Source organism: Eptatretus burgeri, chromosome 2 (assembly GCF_056783735.1).
Source record: "Eptatretus burgeri isolate ZD-2024b chromosome 2, Ebu_testis_v1, whole genome shotgun sequence".
NCBI lineage: Eukaryota > Metazoa > Chordata > Myxini > Myxiniformes > Myxinidae > Eptatretus > Eptatretus burgeri.
The window spans coordinates 43,079,690-43,097,136 of NC_140962.1; the positions used below are offsets into that span (position 1 = coordinate 43,079,690).

Below are 17,447 nucleotides of genomic sequence, written 5' to 3' on the forward strand. Positions count from 1 at the left end.
GTTTCGCGGTAGGGATGGTGTTAGATGGGTGATGAGCTGTGCTCAGTTTCCTCAGTAAATATACTATCCCTTGTTGTCATATGTGTGACGTCAAGGTATGTTTTTGTCAGCCAGCTTATGAATGATGAATTTCAATCCATACAGTGCATGGTAATGGAATACGTGGAATGCTAAGTGACAAGGGAAAGTACATGAAACAAATGGCAGTTTTTGGCGAGATGAGCATTCATGGTTTGATTTTTTTTTTGTTCTGGGCTTTAACTCTACTCAGGCAGGGGTAGGAGGGTCAGAATGACCTCCTTCCTATAGAAACAGTGATTTCTTCGTAACCCCCACAAATTGCCAAATAGTTTCATGACTTTTTTTTTTCTTTGAAGTAGATAATTTTTTTAAACTAGACATTTTATCACCAATTCAATGATAGGCATATTGTTCGGAAGATTTTCTGTCTGCACACCAAACTGTGTCAATCAGATGTTCCATCTCTGATATATTTAGGGGAGGGGGGGATCAAAATGACCCCCTCCAAGCCTAAATAAGGTCAAGACACTTCAATAATGCATACAAAGAAGGACCTCATACTGTGCAAGTGTGACGTCCTTCGAATGCAAAAAAATGTAACCGCACCCCTCACCCCCACCTATGGGAAGGATGGGGGAAGGAATGAAGGAAAAACAAAGCAAGGAATAAGAAAAAGGGGTGGTGATGGGGTAGGAGGGGAGTGGAAGGGGAGTAAGAAATAAAGCACCAGCACGACACCAATCATATTCCACATGCCTACTCTTCCTAGCCATTTAAGCTTTCTCTCCATAATTGCCTCCAAGTACTGATCCAACTCCCTCAAATCAGAAAACTTTCAACAACACGAGACTTTTGAAATTATGTATGAATGATAATGAGGCATTTTGCACACACGCCGTGTGTGTGTGCTTAATGACTCGGTTCTGCTCGAAGGGCACTTTGAACCTGCCGTTGCTTGCATGAAATTTGTGATTCAAAAAGTCTTCTAAGCACAATTTTCAGCATTAAAGCGAAAGAGTGGTAATTTAAAAGTGGTGAAGCATAATTGTGTTTCTTAATGCAAATTGGACTCACGGAAATATAGGAATATGAGAAATATCTGTGGATGAGAGCTAAGTCATTTCCTGTTAATACAATTAGCTAACGGCACCCATGGTTGTATTAAAAGAAAACAAAACACAGAGACACACAGACACGGTCTGAGCAACGTACCTGGTCCGTAAGTGTCTGTGCCGAGGAGTAACCAATGCGGCAACCACGGCTGAGCACGAACATCTCAGCGCACAACTCAAGAACATGCGCCAAGGGCAGATACCCAATGTAAGTGTCCTCAGGCCTAACACAAACATGGTGACCATTTAATAATACACTCGAGATGTTATATTTTAAAATAAAATTAATATGCAACACTGACAACATGCTCATTGCATGCAATCAACAAGCAAAGCATTACTCACCCAACATCTGAGATTCTAAAGTACATGCCAGATATTGCTGCCACGAGATTGGCATGTGTGATTCGTACTCCCTTTGGGACCCCAGTGGAACCACTTGTGTACATAATCACAGCCAGGTCAGATGAAGCAGGAGGCTTGGTTGTTTCACTTCCTGTGTGTATATACCCATCGGCAATTCAATAAGAACGCGATACAATTTCTACAAAACACTTTTCCGTAAAACAATTGTCCAAAATGCAATTTGTCATGCAAATGTCAACACAACAAACAGTTATTCTTCAACACTTAAAATGATAGAGACAAGACTATTCCTTGATCCCAGGTCACAAACCAAAGGTTTCCCATGAGAACTCCATCTCAGCTTATGAGCTGCCTATGTCACTGGTTTAGCTTACAATTTTATCAAAAATGTTCACCAAGAAAAAACCCCAGCATCGTTATGAATCTTTAATAATAAATGCAAAAAATAAAAATTTCGATTCATCAATTTCATTTCATAGCAATGGTTAGAACTTTTCCTCTTGGAAAGGCCTTGCCACTCCATAAGGCTTACACCCCACTCAACTGTTCTTACATTATATTTCCGTGGTGTTATACCAGTTACTGTATTGGTGTAAAATCAATCTAAAAACAGTAACTTCGAGAAATAATCATTTTGAGTCAATCACAAGTGCAAGCTTGGGGTTAAAAGTAGGCCAATTGAGAAGAGGAAAATAAAAAAAAATAAGGATGGGGCCGAGAAAAAAAAACAAAAAGGATAAAGTATCTGAGAGGAACGTAGAGGTCTAGAGATAAAACGAAGAAGGGGAAGTGGGGGGAGGGGTGGGAGAAGAGTGTTGGTATAAATTTGTCATATATATATACTGAACAAAAATATAAACGCACCAACCTAAATATCTAAGTCAAGATTGCCATTATGGGAAAATGGTCAAACCGATATGTTTGAGCAATGGTTCCTTTGTTTTGCTCAAGACAGATGTTCCCATTGAAATTGACCACTCTGAGTGTGTGGACTCACATGTTGAGTAATCCTTCCCATGAGCACCATGGGGCTTGACAGAGTGATGGTCAGTGAGCGTGACCAGGACACAAACACTCCCTATAGCTTGCCCTATAAAAGGCCTCCCCAAAATGTGGACTGGTGCCAAATGTCAACATGCCACAGATGTCACAAATCTTGAGGGAGCGCGCCATTGGCATGCTGAATGCTGGGACGTCAGTACGGGCCGTTGCAGCACACTTCAATGTCCACCACTCCACCATTAGCCGCCTGAGAACGCGCCTCAGAGAGACTGGAAGCACCGTGAACCGCCCACATTCCCGGCGACCACGTGTGACCACCGCCGGTCAGGATCGTCACATGAGGCTGCAACATCTCCGGGATCGACTCCGACCGGCCACGAGGACTGCCGATGAGACTGTCGGGCTGCATAACAGGCGCATTTCAGCCCAGACGGTGCGTAACCGCTTGAGGGAGGCCAACCTCCGAGCCCGCCGACCACACCGGGGACTCGACCTCACTGCAGTCCGGCGTCAGACCCGACTGAACTGGGCCAATGTTCACTTGCGCTGGACCCTCGCACGATGGAGGAGAGTGCTGTTCACCGATGAGTCGCGGTTCCAGCTGTATCGGGCTGATGGCGGACTCCGCGTCTGGCGTCGGGCTGGGGAGCGCTACACTGATGCCAATGTCCTTCGTCGGGTGTCACACGGTGGTGCCACTGTTATAATGTGGGCAGGCATATGCCATGGAGAGCGCACTCGGCTTCATTTCTTTGAAGGCAACTTGAACGGGCAGCGGTACAGGGACGAGATACTCAGACCCATCGTCGTGCCGTTTGTGCGCCTTCACCATGTGACGTTTCAGCACGACAATGCTCGCCCCCATGTTGCCAGGATCTGCATGGACTTCCTCGGTGAGGAGGACATTGATGTCCTCGACTGGCCTCCATATTCTCCCGACATGTCGCCCTTCGAGCACCTTTGGGACGTTCTTGATCGACGCATACGACAACGTTACGCAGTCCCAGAGAACGTCCGCCAGCTCCGTGTGGCTCTCCAGGAGGAATGGGAAAACATCCCTCAGGCCACCATCGATAATCTGGTGATGTCCATGCGCCGGAGATGCACCGCTCTGCGCGACGCCAACGGTGGACACACCCGCTACTGACTGTGTGAACTCTGACAGTGACACCTCGGTTGTGTCGGCTGTTGTAGCGCAAAGACTGTCGCCAGAATTCTCAAAGAACTCTTTGAAATTTAATGCTCAATTGTCATGGATTCTATAACCAAATTGTTGTGAAGATTTAGTATTAATGAGTTCGAGGTAAAATAGTAACAATTGCTTGGTGCGTTTATATTTTTGCGCTTGGTGCGTTTATATTTTTGTTCAGTATAGTTTACGTAATAAATAGATTGTCCCACAAGGTCAGAGACTGCTCAATTTTTCTGATGCTCATATGAAGATTACAACATATTGTGAATTTGGAGGGAGTACATGCCTGGTGTTGGCTTAATGGTTAGGGTGGTGGGCTTGGGATCCTAGGATCCTGAGTTGAAATCCCAATCGGCTGTTGAATTAATACCAGGTGGGGTTAATTCGGCCTGTCATCCTTCCGAGGACGGCAAAATGAGTGCCAGCATGCAGCTTATACTGTGGCAGAATGGTGACCCATCCAGGATTGTGCCCGATAGCCAAGGAGACTGTTTAGGCAGCACTAACGCTCTGCACAACAGAGTATGGTCCCAATGTATTGACGGATGGATGGAGGGAGTATGGATTAGATAAGTCGGTAGACTGTGTGCTCAAGTAGCTCAGAACATTCTTCTGTAACAGGAATTCTTTCGAGTGAAGTTGTCTTGTTATTACGTCTGCTGTGAAGATCAGTGTTGCCAAGGTTTAGGTGGGAAAGCATTTATCACTTCTGTTTTATTCTTTGTACACCAAGCGAGGTAAGAAGAAAGGGGATATTTTGATGCGTTTGTATCCTGTGTGGGCTGATAAACTCCCCGCCGCCTCCTCACGGCCCAATCTCTTGGTTAATAAGTGTCCAATGCAATGCCGGCATCACAATGACCACAGAGGTCACGTCGCCAATGGAAAACTGGAAGGCATCACATCATTGGTACAGGCGGTACCAGAGGACAACACCGTGTACAAGTGGCATCACCCTGGTGGTGACAATATACCCCTCACTGGCCAGTTCATCTGTGTGAGGAAAGGACAATCGGAGGTACGGGCATGGCCATGGGGGAAGGAATAAAAGACCTGACATGTGCTTTGATCTTGTGGATTGTCGAATGGCTGTGTATGAGCACTCCTTGTCTAGTCTTCACCCTTCTCCACTTACCACGTGTGGCCCACTGTACTCACTAGCCACCCTACAAACAAGCTCTTGCCATTCCGCCTCTCTGTTCTCACCCGACTGGACATTTCGCTTGTTCACCGATCCTGGTGATGTTGGAGCCATTACGATATCCATTACCAGTATCCTTTACAAATACCTCACCTCAATCGCCACACCATTGTGAATGTGCGATTGTGTGCTCGTAGCAATGAGATTTTACTTCTCCGTCTTCAATGCTTTCATTTTAATGTGCATCTGCATTTTATTTATTTGCTTACATTTGCGTCCGTGCGTCTGTCTCTGTCTTGGGATACTCTCAGGATGTTCAGTCGTCATAATCTTGTGCCTTTTTTTTTTTTGGAAATAAACCTGTTATTCTTTAGAAGCACGTTTCGTGTGGTGGTCTGACCTTTGCAAACCTCGCAAGAGAGAAACCATTTTGTTGTGGTTTTGGGTAAATCCTTGGGGGAGGTTAAAACTGGTACGACTACTCAATTTTAAAAGACAGGTGGAATTCGCAATTCTGACAGGGACGCAGGAGGGACGAATTCCACTCGGGTCCCTAGTGCGATTCGGCCTGTCCTGTGGAGAATAAAATTATAAACCCTACCGTCAACAGGTCAGCGTAAGAAGACCCGTCGAGGCGACAATATTTACCTGCACAATCGCAGTGTAGCCATTGTCATGCTCGTTGAAAAAGCAGCTAATTATTGTTTTATCCTTACTTTTTCCATTCCATTTCTTGTTAGTTGCCGACAATGAAGCTGCTACATTATTCAGACTCGCAGAATACCCACCCTACGGGTGACCTTGATCCAAGCATGCAACACGTTCTTCTGACATATAGCTTTATTTGGGCGATGTATAGGCAAAATAAATAACCTGGGTTACGTGCATGAAGCAAAAACATACCTACTGCTTACAATTAAAAAGACCTCACTGCAATGGAAAACGTGGGGACAGGAATACTGTACTGTAAATGGTGGAGGCTTGTAATACCTTCTCCGATCTGGAGGTGGCGCTACACGATACACATTTACATAGAGAATTGGCATCCCCCCCCCCCCCTCACCTCCCAAAGACCACTGGCGAAGCTAAAAAAAAACATCCCTACACATTGATTGGGTTCATGCTAATTCCTCTGTAGCAAGTCTGGGTGTAAATCGGCTCAAAAATGTAGGAGCAGCGTGTCAAGCAAACACTCACACACAAACACCAATCCATGAATTATAGTCAGGATACAAATGCAAATCTCTCCTCCCCCACCCCATACAGATGGTTGTTATTCTGCCCTCCATCTCCTTTCTCTTTGCTATGATTATAAATGTGCTGAAAATATGTAAATGCCCATTTAAATTAAATTACATTTCTGACCATAAATATGAAGAATGTTAATCACCAAACTTTGGAATAAATTTTTGTCCGTTCATTAAAAATGACATCCCACTGTAGTTTGTAGCAAAATTTAGGGTTCAACTGGGAAGGGGGATGGTTTAAATTATCTTCAGATTTCAAATTGCTGTGACAAAAAAAAAAAAATTTAATATTGTGGTATGCCTGGTGTTGGCTTACTGGTTAGGGTAGTGGGTTTGGGATTCGAAGGTCCCAAGTTCAAATCCCGCCTGGCCGTTGATTTAATAACAGTTGGGGTTAACTCGGCCTGTCATCCTTCTGAGGTTGGCGAAATGAGTGGCAGCTTTCTGGGATGACCGAGCCATTTGAATATCCTGCGGTGGAGTGGCGACCCGTCCAGGATTGTGTGCAACAACAACCGCTTCGGCAGCACTGACGCTCTGAACGGAGTATGGTCCCAATGGATGGAATATTGTGATTGTCATGGAACCGGCCCCCAGGTGAACATCCATGACGCATAGGAGTTCCCTTCATCAGTTATATCGTTAGTATATGTGCCGACAGTCCCCCACCTGCTGTCTTAGGGAAATGGGGTATATGCATTGTGTGGGCTACAGTAGTAGTAGTAGTAGTTCCTCCTCCTCCACCTCTATTCCTCCTTTAAATCCTCTTATATTCATGGCTCGTATACAATGGTTGCCATTTCATGCACCACATAATACAATTTGGTTCCCTCTCTTCACCAAATTACCACTTAACATTCTGCAACTATATATCAGGCACAACTAGTTATTCATAAATTCCTTTTCTTTCATTTAATAACCTCTCATTGCAGCATCACACACAACCACATTCTGAAACAGCATCACAGCCAACCACAATTCAGACAAAGGAGAGAACAAAGACATAGCCTTTAACACACTGGGCAGGAAAACCCATAAAGAAAGCAGACAAATTGGGGTGGGACACAAACTCAAGGATGATTGACAGCAAAAGGAGTCATTGGCTGGTGAGCACACCATTCAGAAGGTGTTGTTGTGCGTCAAAGGGCAAGCCACGACCTTTGCTCCCAGGAACTCCACCTCCCATGAACTCTGATCCCCTGAATCACAGCGGCTGCTGCTTAAAAGGTAGAACACCAGATGGATCGTGGCTGTTGAAATGTGGTGGGGACCCAGAGACAACCTGCCTGTCTGTTCGTGCTGAGGAAAGCGAGACCACTGTTGGAGGCTGCGCTTAAGCCAGGACCAGTTGTGCTGAAGCCAGTACGAGCTGCACCAGACAGCGCAACGGCAGATCAAGCAAGAGGCTGAGAGTGTCCGAGCTGGGAGGTCCCAAGCGCAATGAGATAGCCTCATACTGACACACTTCTTTCGCTTGTTATCCCTCTAATAATTGTAAATTTGTCGAGTTAAGACAAATTTTCTTGACCGTTGTGTTGAACTGCTGCACCTCTGCCTCACTGTCAGTGTGCTTCTTTTGCCCTCCATCTCCTCAATCTTCCACAAGCCAAGATTTTGTGTGCAAATCCACACTAATAAATGTGTGCATCACCTACATTACTCCAAAACCATGAAACCCAGCAGCCTGAAACTTTGAATGCATACTAAGGGAACCCCAAGAGAGTGCGTGAATGAAAATTGGATGTTTGGGTTAATTTAAACACCCATTTTGAAGACAATTAATGGCCTTATTTAATTATCCTTCATCAAGGCATCATCCTTGGTCACCTCGCTGGAGTCTTAATTTTCAAAAAAAAATTTGGCCTGCTCAACAATGCCTCGACTTGGAACAAGCCACAACGGTCTCTAAACAATAAATATCCCCCCCCCCATTTTCCATACTCATATCATCGAATGCCTGATCATCATATCTTCGAATCACGAGATACATCGCAATGCTTATAAATGCCTGGAGACAGCAGTGTTCGTGGCTTTATTCAATTTCTGCAAATGCATTAACCTCTAGAATCTCTTAACCTGAGCCAAATTTCAAAAGTGAAACTGGGGAAATTGACCCCAGCAGCAGTTCCGACTGCTAAAAATAAAAATAAATAAGATTTTGAAATAAAAAAAAACTATTCATTTGTCCAATTTGGGCATTGTTTGACATACCTGGTGTCTCCGGAAGGTGTTTAATATGACCGATCAGCGATCGCTAATGGCTTGTCAAGCCTGCAATTCCTTAATCATTTCATTGGAGTGCTTATTTGAGTGCTTCAGCCACTTGGCGAGTGCTCTACAAGCTGCTTGGATGTTAGTTTGCAAGCCATGGTGATACACGGCAAAAGTATCTGCACTGTCACTTTGCATCCACTGATAAGCATAATAAAAAAATACATGGATCGACCATCTGCCTGTGTTGCACCCCACGGTGTTGTGCGGTGCCAAGCCTGGAACTCATCGATGGATTGAGGGAAGGGATGGATGGAAAGGAGGGAAGGAATGGATGGTTGGACCAAACCGATGTTTGTAAGCCATGGTGAGGCAGTAGACGGCGGTGTATATTTAATAGATTTTGATCACACTCATCGTTTTTGAAAATAGACATTCAATACAATGTTAGGTGATAATGTAAATGAAGTACATACAGTATATAAACGTGTGTTCCATTGTCTTAGTTAAATCTGACAAGTTTTAAATGTAACCTTCACCACAGAGCGGTCATGCTGAGCTGCACTGCCTGGAGATGCACCCCTGGTGGAGCACCTTAGAAGTAATTCGGAGAGTTGTTTCCAAAACCCTAGCTCATTGTAGATGCTACAGGGAATGCAATGGCAGATAAAGGAACAGCAGGTCGGAACTCATTCATCATTCATTCCATACACCTCATGTTCACTCTGAGATTGGAGTATCGTGTGTTTCTGAACTGTGGAACTTGCTGTGAATCCACTTTCCATCCATCCATCCCATTCCTTCATGTGTCGACACACCCCCACCCCTCCTTCCTCTCTCTCCTAACTCTCTTCCAAATTTCATGAAGTGATAAACAATAGGCGGTTGTGATAAGTTCCCACAGGTGGTTGTGTTGTGTTTTGAGCCTGGAGTGCCAAGGAGTGTGCGGGTTGGGCAGATGGGAACTTTTTTGGTAGTCAGAGTTGCTTCTGGGTTTGATTCTGTGGTTTGAATTTTGGGATTTGACTCAGGTTGAGAGATTATGGGGCTCATCCCATTTCGGTTGGAAAACATGTGCCAAAATTAAATAGAGGCATGAAACACTGGCATCTGGGAGTTTATAAGCATTGCAGCTCGGGTGGGATGGGCGCAAGGGTCTCTTGGCCTGAGCCAGGTTTTAGGGTTCGGACTGTGGGGTTGGGCTTGGCGACGGGTCTGGCTGCTGGATGAGAGTTCGTTTTTCCGGTTCGCACATTCTTTGGCACTCTGGGTGTCTCTGGGCAGTTTGTGACCCCCTCGGAGAGATCCAGTTCCAGAGCGGGTAAACAGGATTGCAGCTGTAGTTCGAGTCACATACCTCAAGGGATGCCTATGTTGTAAGCTCTTTAAAAATAGGACCACACATCCTAAAGCTCACCTGGATCAGGAGCAAGTCACTCAACCCCCCCCCCCGAAGACCTCCATAGACTGATTTTTTTTAAATGCCATAAACAAACTTTGGTACATCACGGTTGATGAAGGTTGTGGTCAAGTTTCAGCGAAATTGTGTGTGTAGTTTTGGAGAAGAGAACAAATACCTATTTTGGGGGGGGGGGTCAAACCTTACCCCCCGTAGAACCCCTTAATGAGTGAAGATTTTGATGCGGTCAATATACTTTGGTATATCATGGATAATGAAGGTTGTGGTCAAGTTTCATCAAAATTGTGTGTTTAGTTTCAGAGAAGAGAGCAAATACCTATTGGGGGGGAATCAACCCCTGCCCCCCGCCCCCCGTAGACTCCCTTAATGAGCGCAGATTTTGGTAGGGTCAATACACCTTTGTTCATTCCTGTACAAATGCTGTCAGATGGGACAATCCCTCCTACTTCCCCTCAAGTCTCTCTCCCAAATGCAAATCAACCCCCTCCACCTTCAAGTCCCACTACCAAGTCCCACTAGTGGGTTCAAGTCCAAAACACCCCTTTCCCGTTCAACCTCCTTGCTCCCCCATCCTCTTCGCTCCCACTCCCTATCTCCCAGATTGTATAGCGACGTGTGGTGAAGCGTCGCGCGTCCCTCTCTCCTTCGCCCTCTTCACTCTAACACCCCTTCTTAATATTCCCATCAGCAAAGCGACAGGTTTTATTTGCTCGTTTAAAAATAATTAAAAAAAATTAAAATCTGACCTGCAATCACATATTTTTATGGGGAACGCTGCAAATCTACAGCTGCTCGTCTGCAAATTCATACGTTCTCACCCTGTGGATTTTGCTTCCCTTGGCGTTGTACCTCCTCCAATGTGCAGAGTTTTACAGGGCAGGCAAAAGAGGGTTGTATCAGTCCATCCACCAACACAACACACGTCAGCTTCGGTGTATGCTTCAAAATGGGCTGGGAGAAGAAAAGGTTTTCAATGAACATCAGTCAAAACTTGTGTAATTAACAATGGGGATGGAAACGTGCACATCTCCAAATTGTCCAGCTTGGATTATGTGCCAAACTGTACAGGGAATGACCATTTTAAACTGTTCTCATGTTGCTTTGTAAGCAAGATATTGCAATAAAGGGGACACCACTTGGAGCGCAAAGCCAGCTTTCACATTCATTAGCATTTTATTGCGGATGGTAAAGATATAATGGTGTCATTCAATAAGCTCAGACCCTTCTCAGTTCCAAAATGCTGTGGGCTACAGCCAACACCATCGGTTACATTTATGAATAGAATCATTGAAACAAGGGACGAAATGTGGGAAAACGGTGATCTCTCAAGTTCATACAATATTTGAAGAGGTAATTTGGAGAAGTGTCAGTTGTCAAAAATACACCATTAGGTGGCCTGTTTTGAGTGTAATTTTAGCACATTTCTCATGATTCGAGGATCCCAGGTTTAAATCCTGTGTTGTATTGGATTTGTACAATGTCTCCCAACACGCTACGACTTCCTGTAAAATAAAATTGATGTCTCCTTATGGGCTTATCCGATATGTGATTCATGTTAGGATGGCAAAATTAATCATGCCTTAAACGCACAATACTTAAGCATGCTTACAATATATCAGCCGAACAATGGCAACTCTATGCTGTTGCATCTGGCTCTTGCTGTCAGTTCGCTATGATTAGCAATCGATGGTAACCGTTACTTTGCAATGTTGCAGAATTTCTTTGTTCCCGAACTCCGGCAATTAAATCCTTCACATTTCACCTTGCACCAGCAAGACGAGGCTCCCTTCCACGATGCTTCGAACGTGCGACTGTTCTTGAATTCGGTTTTCCCAGATAAGTGGATCGGTAGATGTAGACCAATTGCTTGGCCACCTCGTTAACCTAACCGGTCCCCATTTTTATGGGGTTATGTAAAACTGTTCTTGACTCACATTATTTTAATTTATTATAAAACACATTTTAAAAATAAATATAGGGATACGATCACAAATGCAATTCGTGAAATGATCAGCATCTGGAAAATGTTTTGAACAAGTTGGAACATTAGATTTAACAATTTATTGTGAAAGATGATGGTTATGTTGCCTAAAAATGTGAACTGTATCAAGTAACAACTTTGTGAATTATGTTTTAATACGCCATGTACACTGCGTTTGTCACGAGTACATTAAAAGTTAAAAGTTGCACAAGGACTTTGTGGACACCCTGCGTAATGCAGCTGGAAACCCCCTTGTGAAATGTGGTCGGATAGCAACCTCATGATGTGTGAAAGCCAGATGAAACAAAATCTGATAAACTCCTGTCGACACTGACAAGACCTGCTATAGTTCGATAATTAGAGTGCAAGCTTCTCATTGGTTGAAAAACGACAGGTGGCTTCTGGTGTATCTATTTTGTTGCTTCTTCCAAAAAAAACCATGAAGGACCAATGATGCGCGACTCCCTGAGAGAACACCAGACATTGGCAACATTAAAGACTCACCAAAAAAAAAAAATCACACTTCAAGGTTTTTCTGTCCCCAAATGTGGTTGTTGTGATGGTTGACGTCACCACCGATGCAGAAGTTGTCTCATCAGAAAAAGTCAACTTGTCAAGAAATCCAGGAGAATTGTGGATTTAGCTTCATCATCAAGAGTGAGAATGGCTTTGTAATGCAGTGCCTTCAGAAAGTATTCATAACCCCTTGACTTTTTCACACACTGTTGTGTTCCAGCCTGAATTAAAAATGGATTAAATTATATTTTTTGTCACCGACGTACACAAAATATGCCATAATGATAAAATGAAAACATGTTTTGAGAATTTTTTTACAAATTAATAAAAATTGAAAAGATGAAATGTCACATTAATTATTATCAAACGAGAGCAGGTCTTGTCAGTGTCGACATGAGTTCAGTAGATTCTGTTTCATCTGGTATTCAAAAAATCATGTGGTTGCTATTCCACCACATTTCACGAGTGGATTCTAGCTGCATTACACAGGCCATGCACAAAGTCCTTGTACAACTTTGAACTTTTGATGTTAGCAAAGCTCCTGGAACCCCCAAGTAAAGCTCTTGGCAAGGCCCGCTGGGCCGGTTACTTTGACTGGCTGTACCAGGCTGATCCACCAGCTGTTGAGTTGGATGTCAGGGGTGTTACTATCCTCAATGATGACCCTCCAATAAACTGTGATCCACCTTCGTTTGTGGAAACACAGGCTGCGGTGAACCAGTTGAAATGGGGTAAAGCTCCTGGGATCTGTGGCATCCATGCTGAGCTTCAAGGCTGGTGGAAATGCTGTACTCATGTCGTTGCACACAGTTCTGTGCTCTGCCTGGAACAAAGGCATCATCCCGACTGACTGGAAGAGGGGCCTGGTTGTTCCTCTCTGGAAAGGGAAGGGTGATCGCCAAGACTGAAACAACTAACGAAGGGGGACGCTGCTCTCAGTGCCGGGCAAGGTCTTCGCTCGGATAATTCTTGAAAGGGTTCACCACTATCTGCTTGAGCACCAGCGTCCAGAGCAGTCAGGCGTTACACCAAAGAGGTCAACGATTGACCGTATCCTTGCCCTTTGGGTCCTCACCAAATGCAGACGAGAGTTTCAGCAGGGGCTGCTTGCAGCCTGTGCTGATCTCTGCAAAGCATTTGATTCAGTGAATAGGGATGCCCTCTGGAGGATTCTTGGTCTTCGGGGGTGCCACCAAAACTGATCAATCTAATGGCTGAACGATACGTCGGTACTGAAATTGCTGTGAGATGTGGTGATACCATCTCCAACTTATTTCCAGTTGTTACTCGAGTTCTTCAGTGGTGTGTATGCTGGCCCCCACACTTTTTAGCATTTGTATGGACTGGATTCTGGGAAGGATGTCAGAGAGATCAAGCCGCGATGCGTCGTTTGCAGATACTCTGGATATCCTTTTGGGGGCCCTCGGGGTGCTGAATGAGGAGTCGGAGCCACTGAGATTATGGGTTTCCTGGGTCAAAACTAAGATCCAGGCTTTGAATGACATGTTGGATGCTGCTATCTTGTCTGTACCTGTTTGTGGTGAGGATGTTGAAGTCATGGAGAGATTCACTTACTTTGGCAGTGATATTCATGTCTCTGCTGGCTGTGAGCCAGAGGTCAATAGACCTCTGGTTCAGGCCTGGGGAGTCATGGATTCACTGGATGATGGGGTGTGGCACTATCAGTAGCTGTGTAGGAGGAAAAAAGTCGAAGTCTTCAGGTCCTTGGCGCTTCGTCTTGCTCTATGGATGTGAGACTTGGACTCTGACGAGGGATCTGAGACGGCGACTGAATTCCTTTGGTACCAGGTCTCTGCCGAGAATCCTTTGCTATCGCTGGTCGGACTTGATATCCAACGAGCGGTTGCTGAGAGAGACTCAAATGAGATTTGTTACCTGCATAGTCCGTGGGTGTCAGCTGCGGCTGTATGGACATGTGGCTTGTTTTCCTGATGCTGATCCTGCTCACCAGATTCTCTCCGCGAGGGGGGCTTATGAGTGGAGGAGGCCAATGAGCCGACCAAGTGCCTTGTGGTTGCAGGAGGTTGATCAGCATCTCAAGGAAATGGGGATGGGCCAGGCATCTGCCTGGGGGATGGCCAGACGGAGGCCCCTGAAGTACCGGCGGAAAGTGGACGCAGCGACGCGCTGCTCCGGCGTATGCTCCAACACCTGTCCTGAGTGCTCAAGTATGCAATTTTATTGAAATAAAATAAAGGTTTTTAAAGGTTGTCAATTTTTTTTGAAATTTATCACCATTGATGCACAGTCTTTTATACCACCTTATTCAACAAGTTAGTTCTTCGTGCCTGTTGTTTTTGTGTCCTTCAATGACCTCCATAAAAACAGTAAGTTTCCTGTTTGGAATGATTTTCAATTTCGTTTGACTGCCAAACAGACTAAAAAAAAATTTGAATCTTATTCCTCTCTGCATATGTGCGATCACGATGAATTCATACTCAGTGTTGCTGAACTACAAGTTTGTTTGCCGATTCGTATTCAAAACACAACATTGCCTTCCAACTTCTGATTAATATCACTCTTCCCTTCAAGGATATTATTATTAACATCTTCCCTTCCAAAATAAAGTTGTTCTTCGATCATAAACTGACATTTGTAAGACAGACAAAGTGAACCAATTGCTTAACCCCACTTTTTGCTTCACGTGTGCAGGGGTAAATATATATATATATATATATATATATATTTTTTTTTTTTTTTAAATCTACATTATTCTCCTTTATTGCTGTCTTAGAACATCAATACTCACAAGCAGTTTATGTTTGAGAAGATCGGTACTTGTAATCACATGGGATACACCGGATTCATTCAGGCCGTACGTGATAGCGTCCTCACCCAGTGTAGCATACAATGTGACCACTGCACGAGAGATGTCACAAAGCATTTCAAACCTAGTTCAGAGCTTCAGAATACATGTCAAGTATCATACCTTCATAACCTAGTAGTTGAATGCAGAGTGTAAAGTTACAAAAACTGCCAGTGAAAAGAAGGGGGGAAAAGGAGCAGGAGACAAGATGAATGACAACTATCAATGAGCAAGTACCAGGAAAGTTTCCTTTGAAGCAGCCGATGACGGAGATGATCCATTCTGGCCGGGTTTCACAAAAGATGGCAATGTTGCTCTGGGCATCCAGGCCAACTTCTCTCAACCCTTTAGCGAACATTGCTGCCTGCTGGTCAACCTCTTCATAGTTCAGCCAGTGGTACTCACCAAACAAAGCCTAAGGAGAGGCAGTCTGCTATTACAAAAAAATATTATAAACAAATTAACAACAGTCCCAACACCTTTCACTGACATCCTGATGATATTCAGTAATAGTCATAACAACAATTTCAGGGTAAAATCCCAACACCAAAAATGTATCTCCACCAACCCACATAAAGCTCGTGGATAAAAATAAAACAAGAAAAAAAGTCAAAACAGAATGGCAACGGGAGGGGGAGCACTAGGGAGAGTGCAAAACCTCCGCCACCGATACTTGCTGGGTCACTCAAGTGAACCTTATATCTTATTCATTAAATATGATGTCAACAGTGCTGACAGTTATAGTTCTTTTATCGAGCAATTTTTTTTTGGGGGGGGGGGGGTTGTAAATCACTTAAAACATGCAGAAATGCAAAAAAAACATTTTTCTCTAACAATTTTTCTTGGGGGGGTTGGAAATCACTTATATTAAAACATGTAGAAATGCAAAAAAAGAATTTTTTTTCTCCTAAAAATTTTTTTTTTTTTGGGGGTGGGGGGACCAAGTCCAAAATCTAATGGCATGATCCTTGGACCACACCGAACCCCCACACCAAGTTTCGCGAAATCCGTCGAGGAGTTTTTCCGTAATACTGTTCACAAACAAACAAACAAGCAGTCATAGACTGGTACTTAGGAAATCGTCAACTTGACCTCTGACCTTGTCTAATAAAAGCTGTCTCTTGAGAAGGTAACGAAGCAAACCAGAAGTTTCTACGATAATTCTGCACCAAACGATCAAAAAATCGAATGTTTTGGATGTTTGACCTCACTGTGACCTTGACCTTTGACCGATTTTGACCAAAATCTAATCAGCGCTAGCCACCACGCTCCTGAATCACGTGGTGTAATTTGACATTGGTAGCTTCTTCCGTTCGAGTTATCATTTTTTGGATGTTTGACTTCACTGTGACCTTGACCTTTGACCGATTTTGACCAAAATCTAATCAGCACCAGCCATCACCCTCCTGAATCAGGTGGTGCAATTTGACATTGGTAGCTTCTTCCATTCGAGTTATCGTGCCTACAAACAAAAAAACAAACAAACATACAAACAAACAAACAAACAAACAGAAACGGAAGTCATCAATATACTTAGGAAATCTTTAGATTTCATAAGTAACAAACAAACAAGCAGTCATACACTGGTACTTACGAAATCGTCAACTTGACCTCTGACCATGTCTAATAAAAGCTGTCTCTTGAGAAGGTAGCGACACAAACCAGAAGTTTCTAGGATTATTCTGTACCAAACCATCAAAAATCGAATGTTTTGGATGTTTGACCTCACTGTGACCTTGACCTTTGACCGATTTTGACCAAAATCTAATCAGCGCTTGCCACCACCCTCCTGAATCACGTGGTGTAATTTGACATTGGTAGCTTCTTCCGTTCTCGAGTTATCATTTTTTGGATGTTTGACCTCACTGTGACCTTGACCTTTGACTGATTTTGACCAAAATCTAATCAGCACTAGCCATCAGCCTCCTGAAACACGTGGTGCAATTTGACATTGGTTGCTTCTTCCGTTCGAGTTATCTGTACCAAACCATCATAAATCGAATATTTGACCTCACCGTGACCTTAACCTTTGACCGATTTTGACCAACATCTAATCAGCACTAGCAATCACCCTCCTGAATCACGTGGTTTAATTTGACATTGGTAGCTTCTTCCGTTCTCGAGTTATCGTGCCTACAAACAAACAAACAAACAAGCAGTCATAGACTGGTACTTACGAAATCGTCAACTTGACCTCTGACAAATCTCCATTTCTCCACGCAATTATATTATACCTTAACGAAACTCAACGACGCGTCTGCTCGAGCGCACTGCATCATGGGACAACCCGTGACGCGTCAAGTGAAATATTTTTTATACAATCTTAAAACGTCTCCAAAACATCCGATTTTTACCAGAATTTCAACAACCGAGTTTTAAACGTCCAAAGCGATCGCAAAAACCGAAGACAA

At 43.9% G+C, this 17,447-nt stretch overlaps 1 protein-coding gene across 5 annotated transcripts in view; it reads right to left on the minus strand.

Moving 5' to 3' along the window:
• Positions 1-17,447, minus strand: part of LOC147031921 (long-chain-fatty-acid--CoA ligase 4-like) — a 117,115-nt gene that overhangs the window by 23,388 nt on the left and 76,280 nt on the right. For all 5 annotated transcript variants that reach the window (XM_085869136.1, XM_085869133.1, XM_085869137.1 and 2 more), the window contains 5 exons: positions 15,274-15,451; positions 14,980-15,089; positions 10,531-10,663; positions 1,479-1,629; positions 1,234-1,357 (listed from right to left, as the gene is read on the minus strand). In XM_085869136.1, the coding sequence (XP_085725262.1) occupies positions 1,234-1,357; positions 1,479-1,629; positions 10,531-10,663; positions 14,980-15,089; positions 15,274-15,451 (696 nt within the window). The remainder of the gene's footprint in view (positions 1-1,233; positions 1,358-1,478; positions 1,630-10,530; positions 10,664-14,979; positions 15,090-15,273; positions 15,452-17,447) is intronic.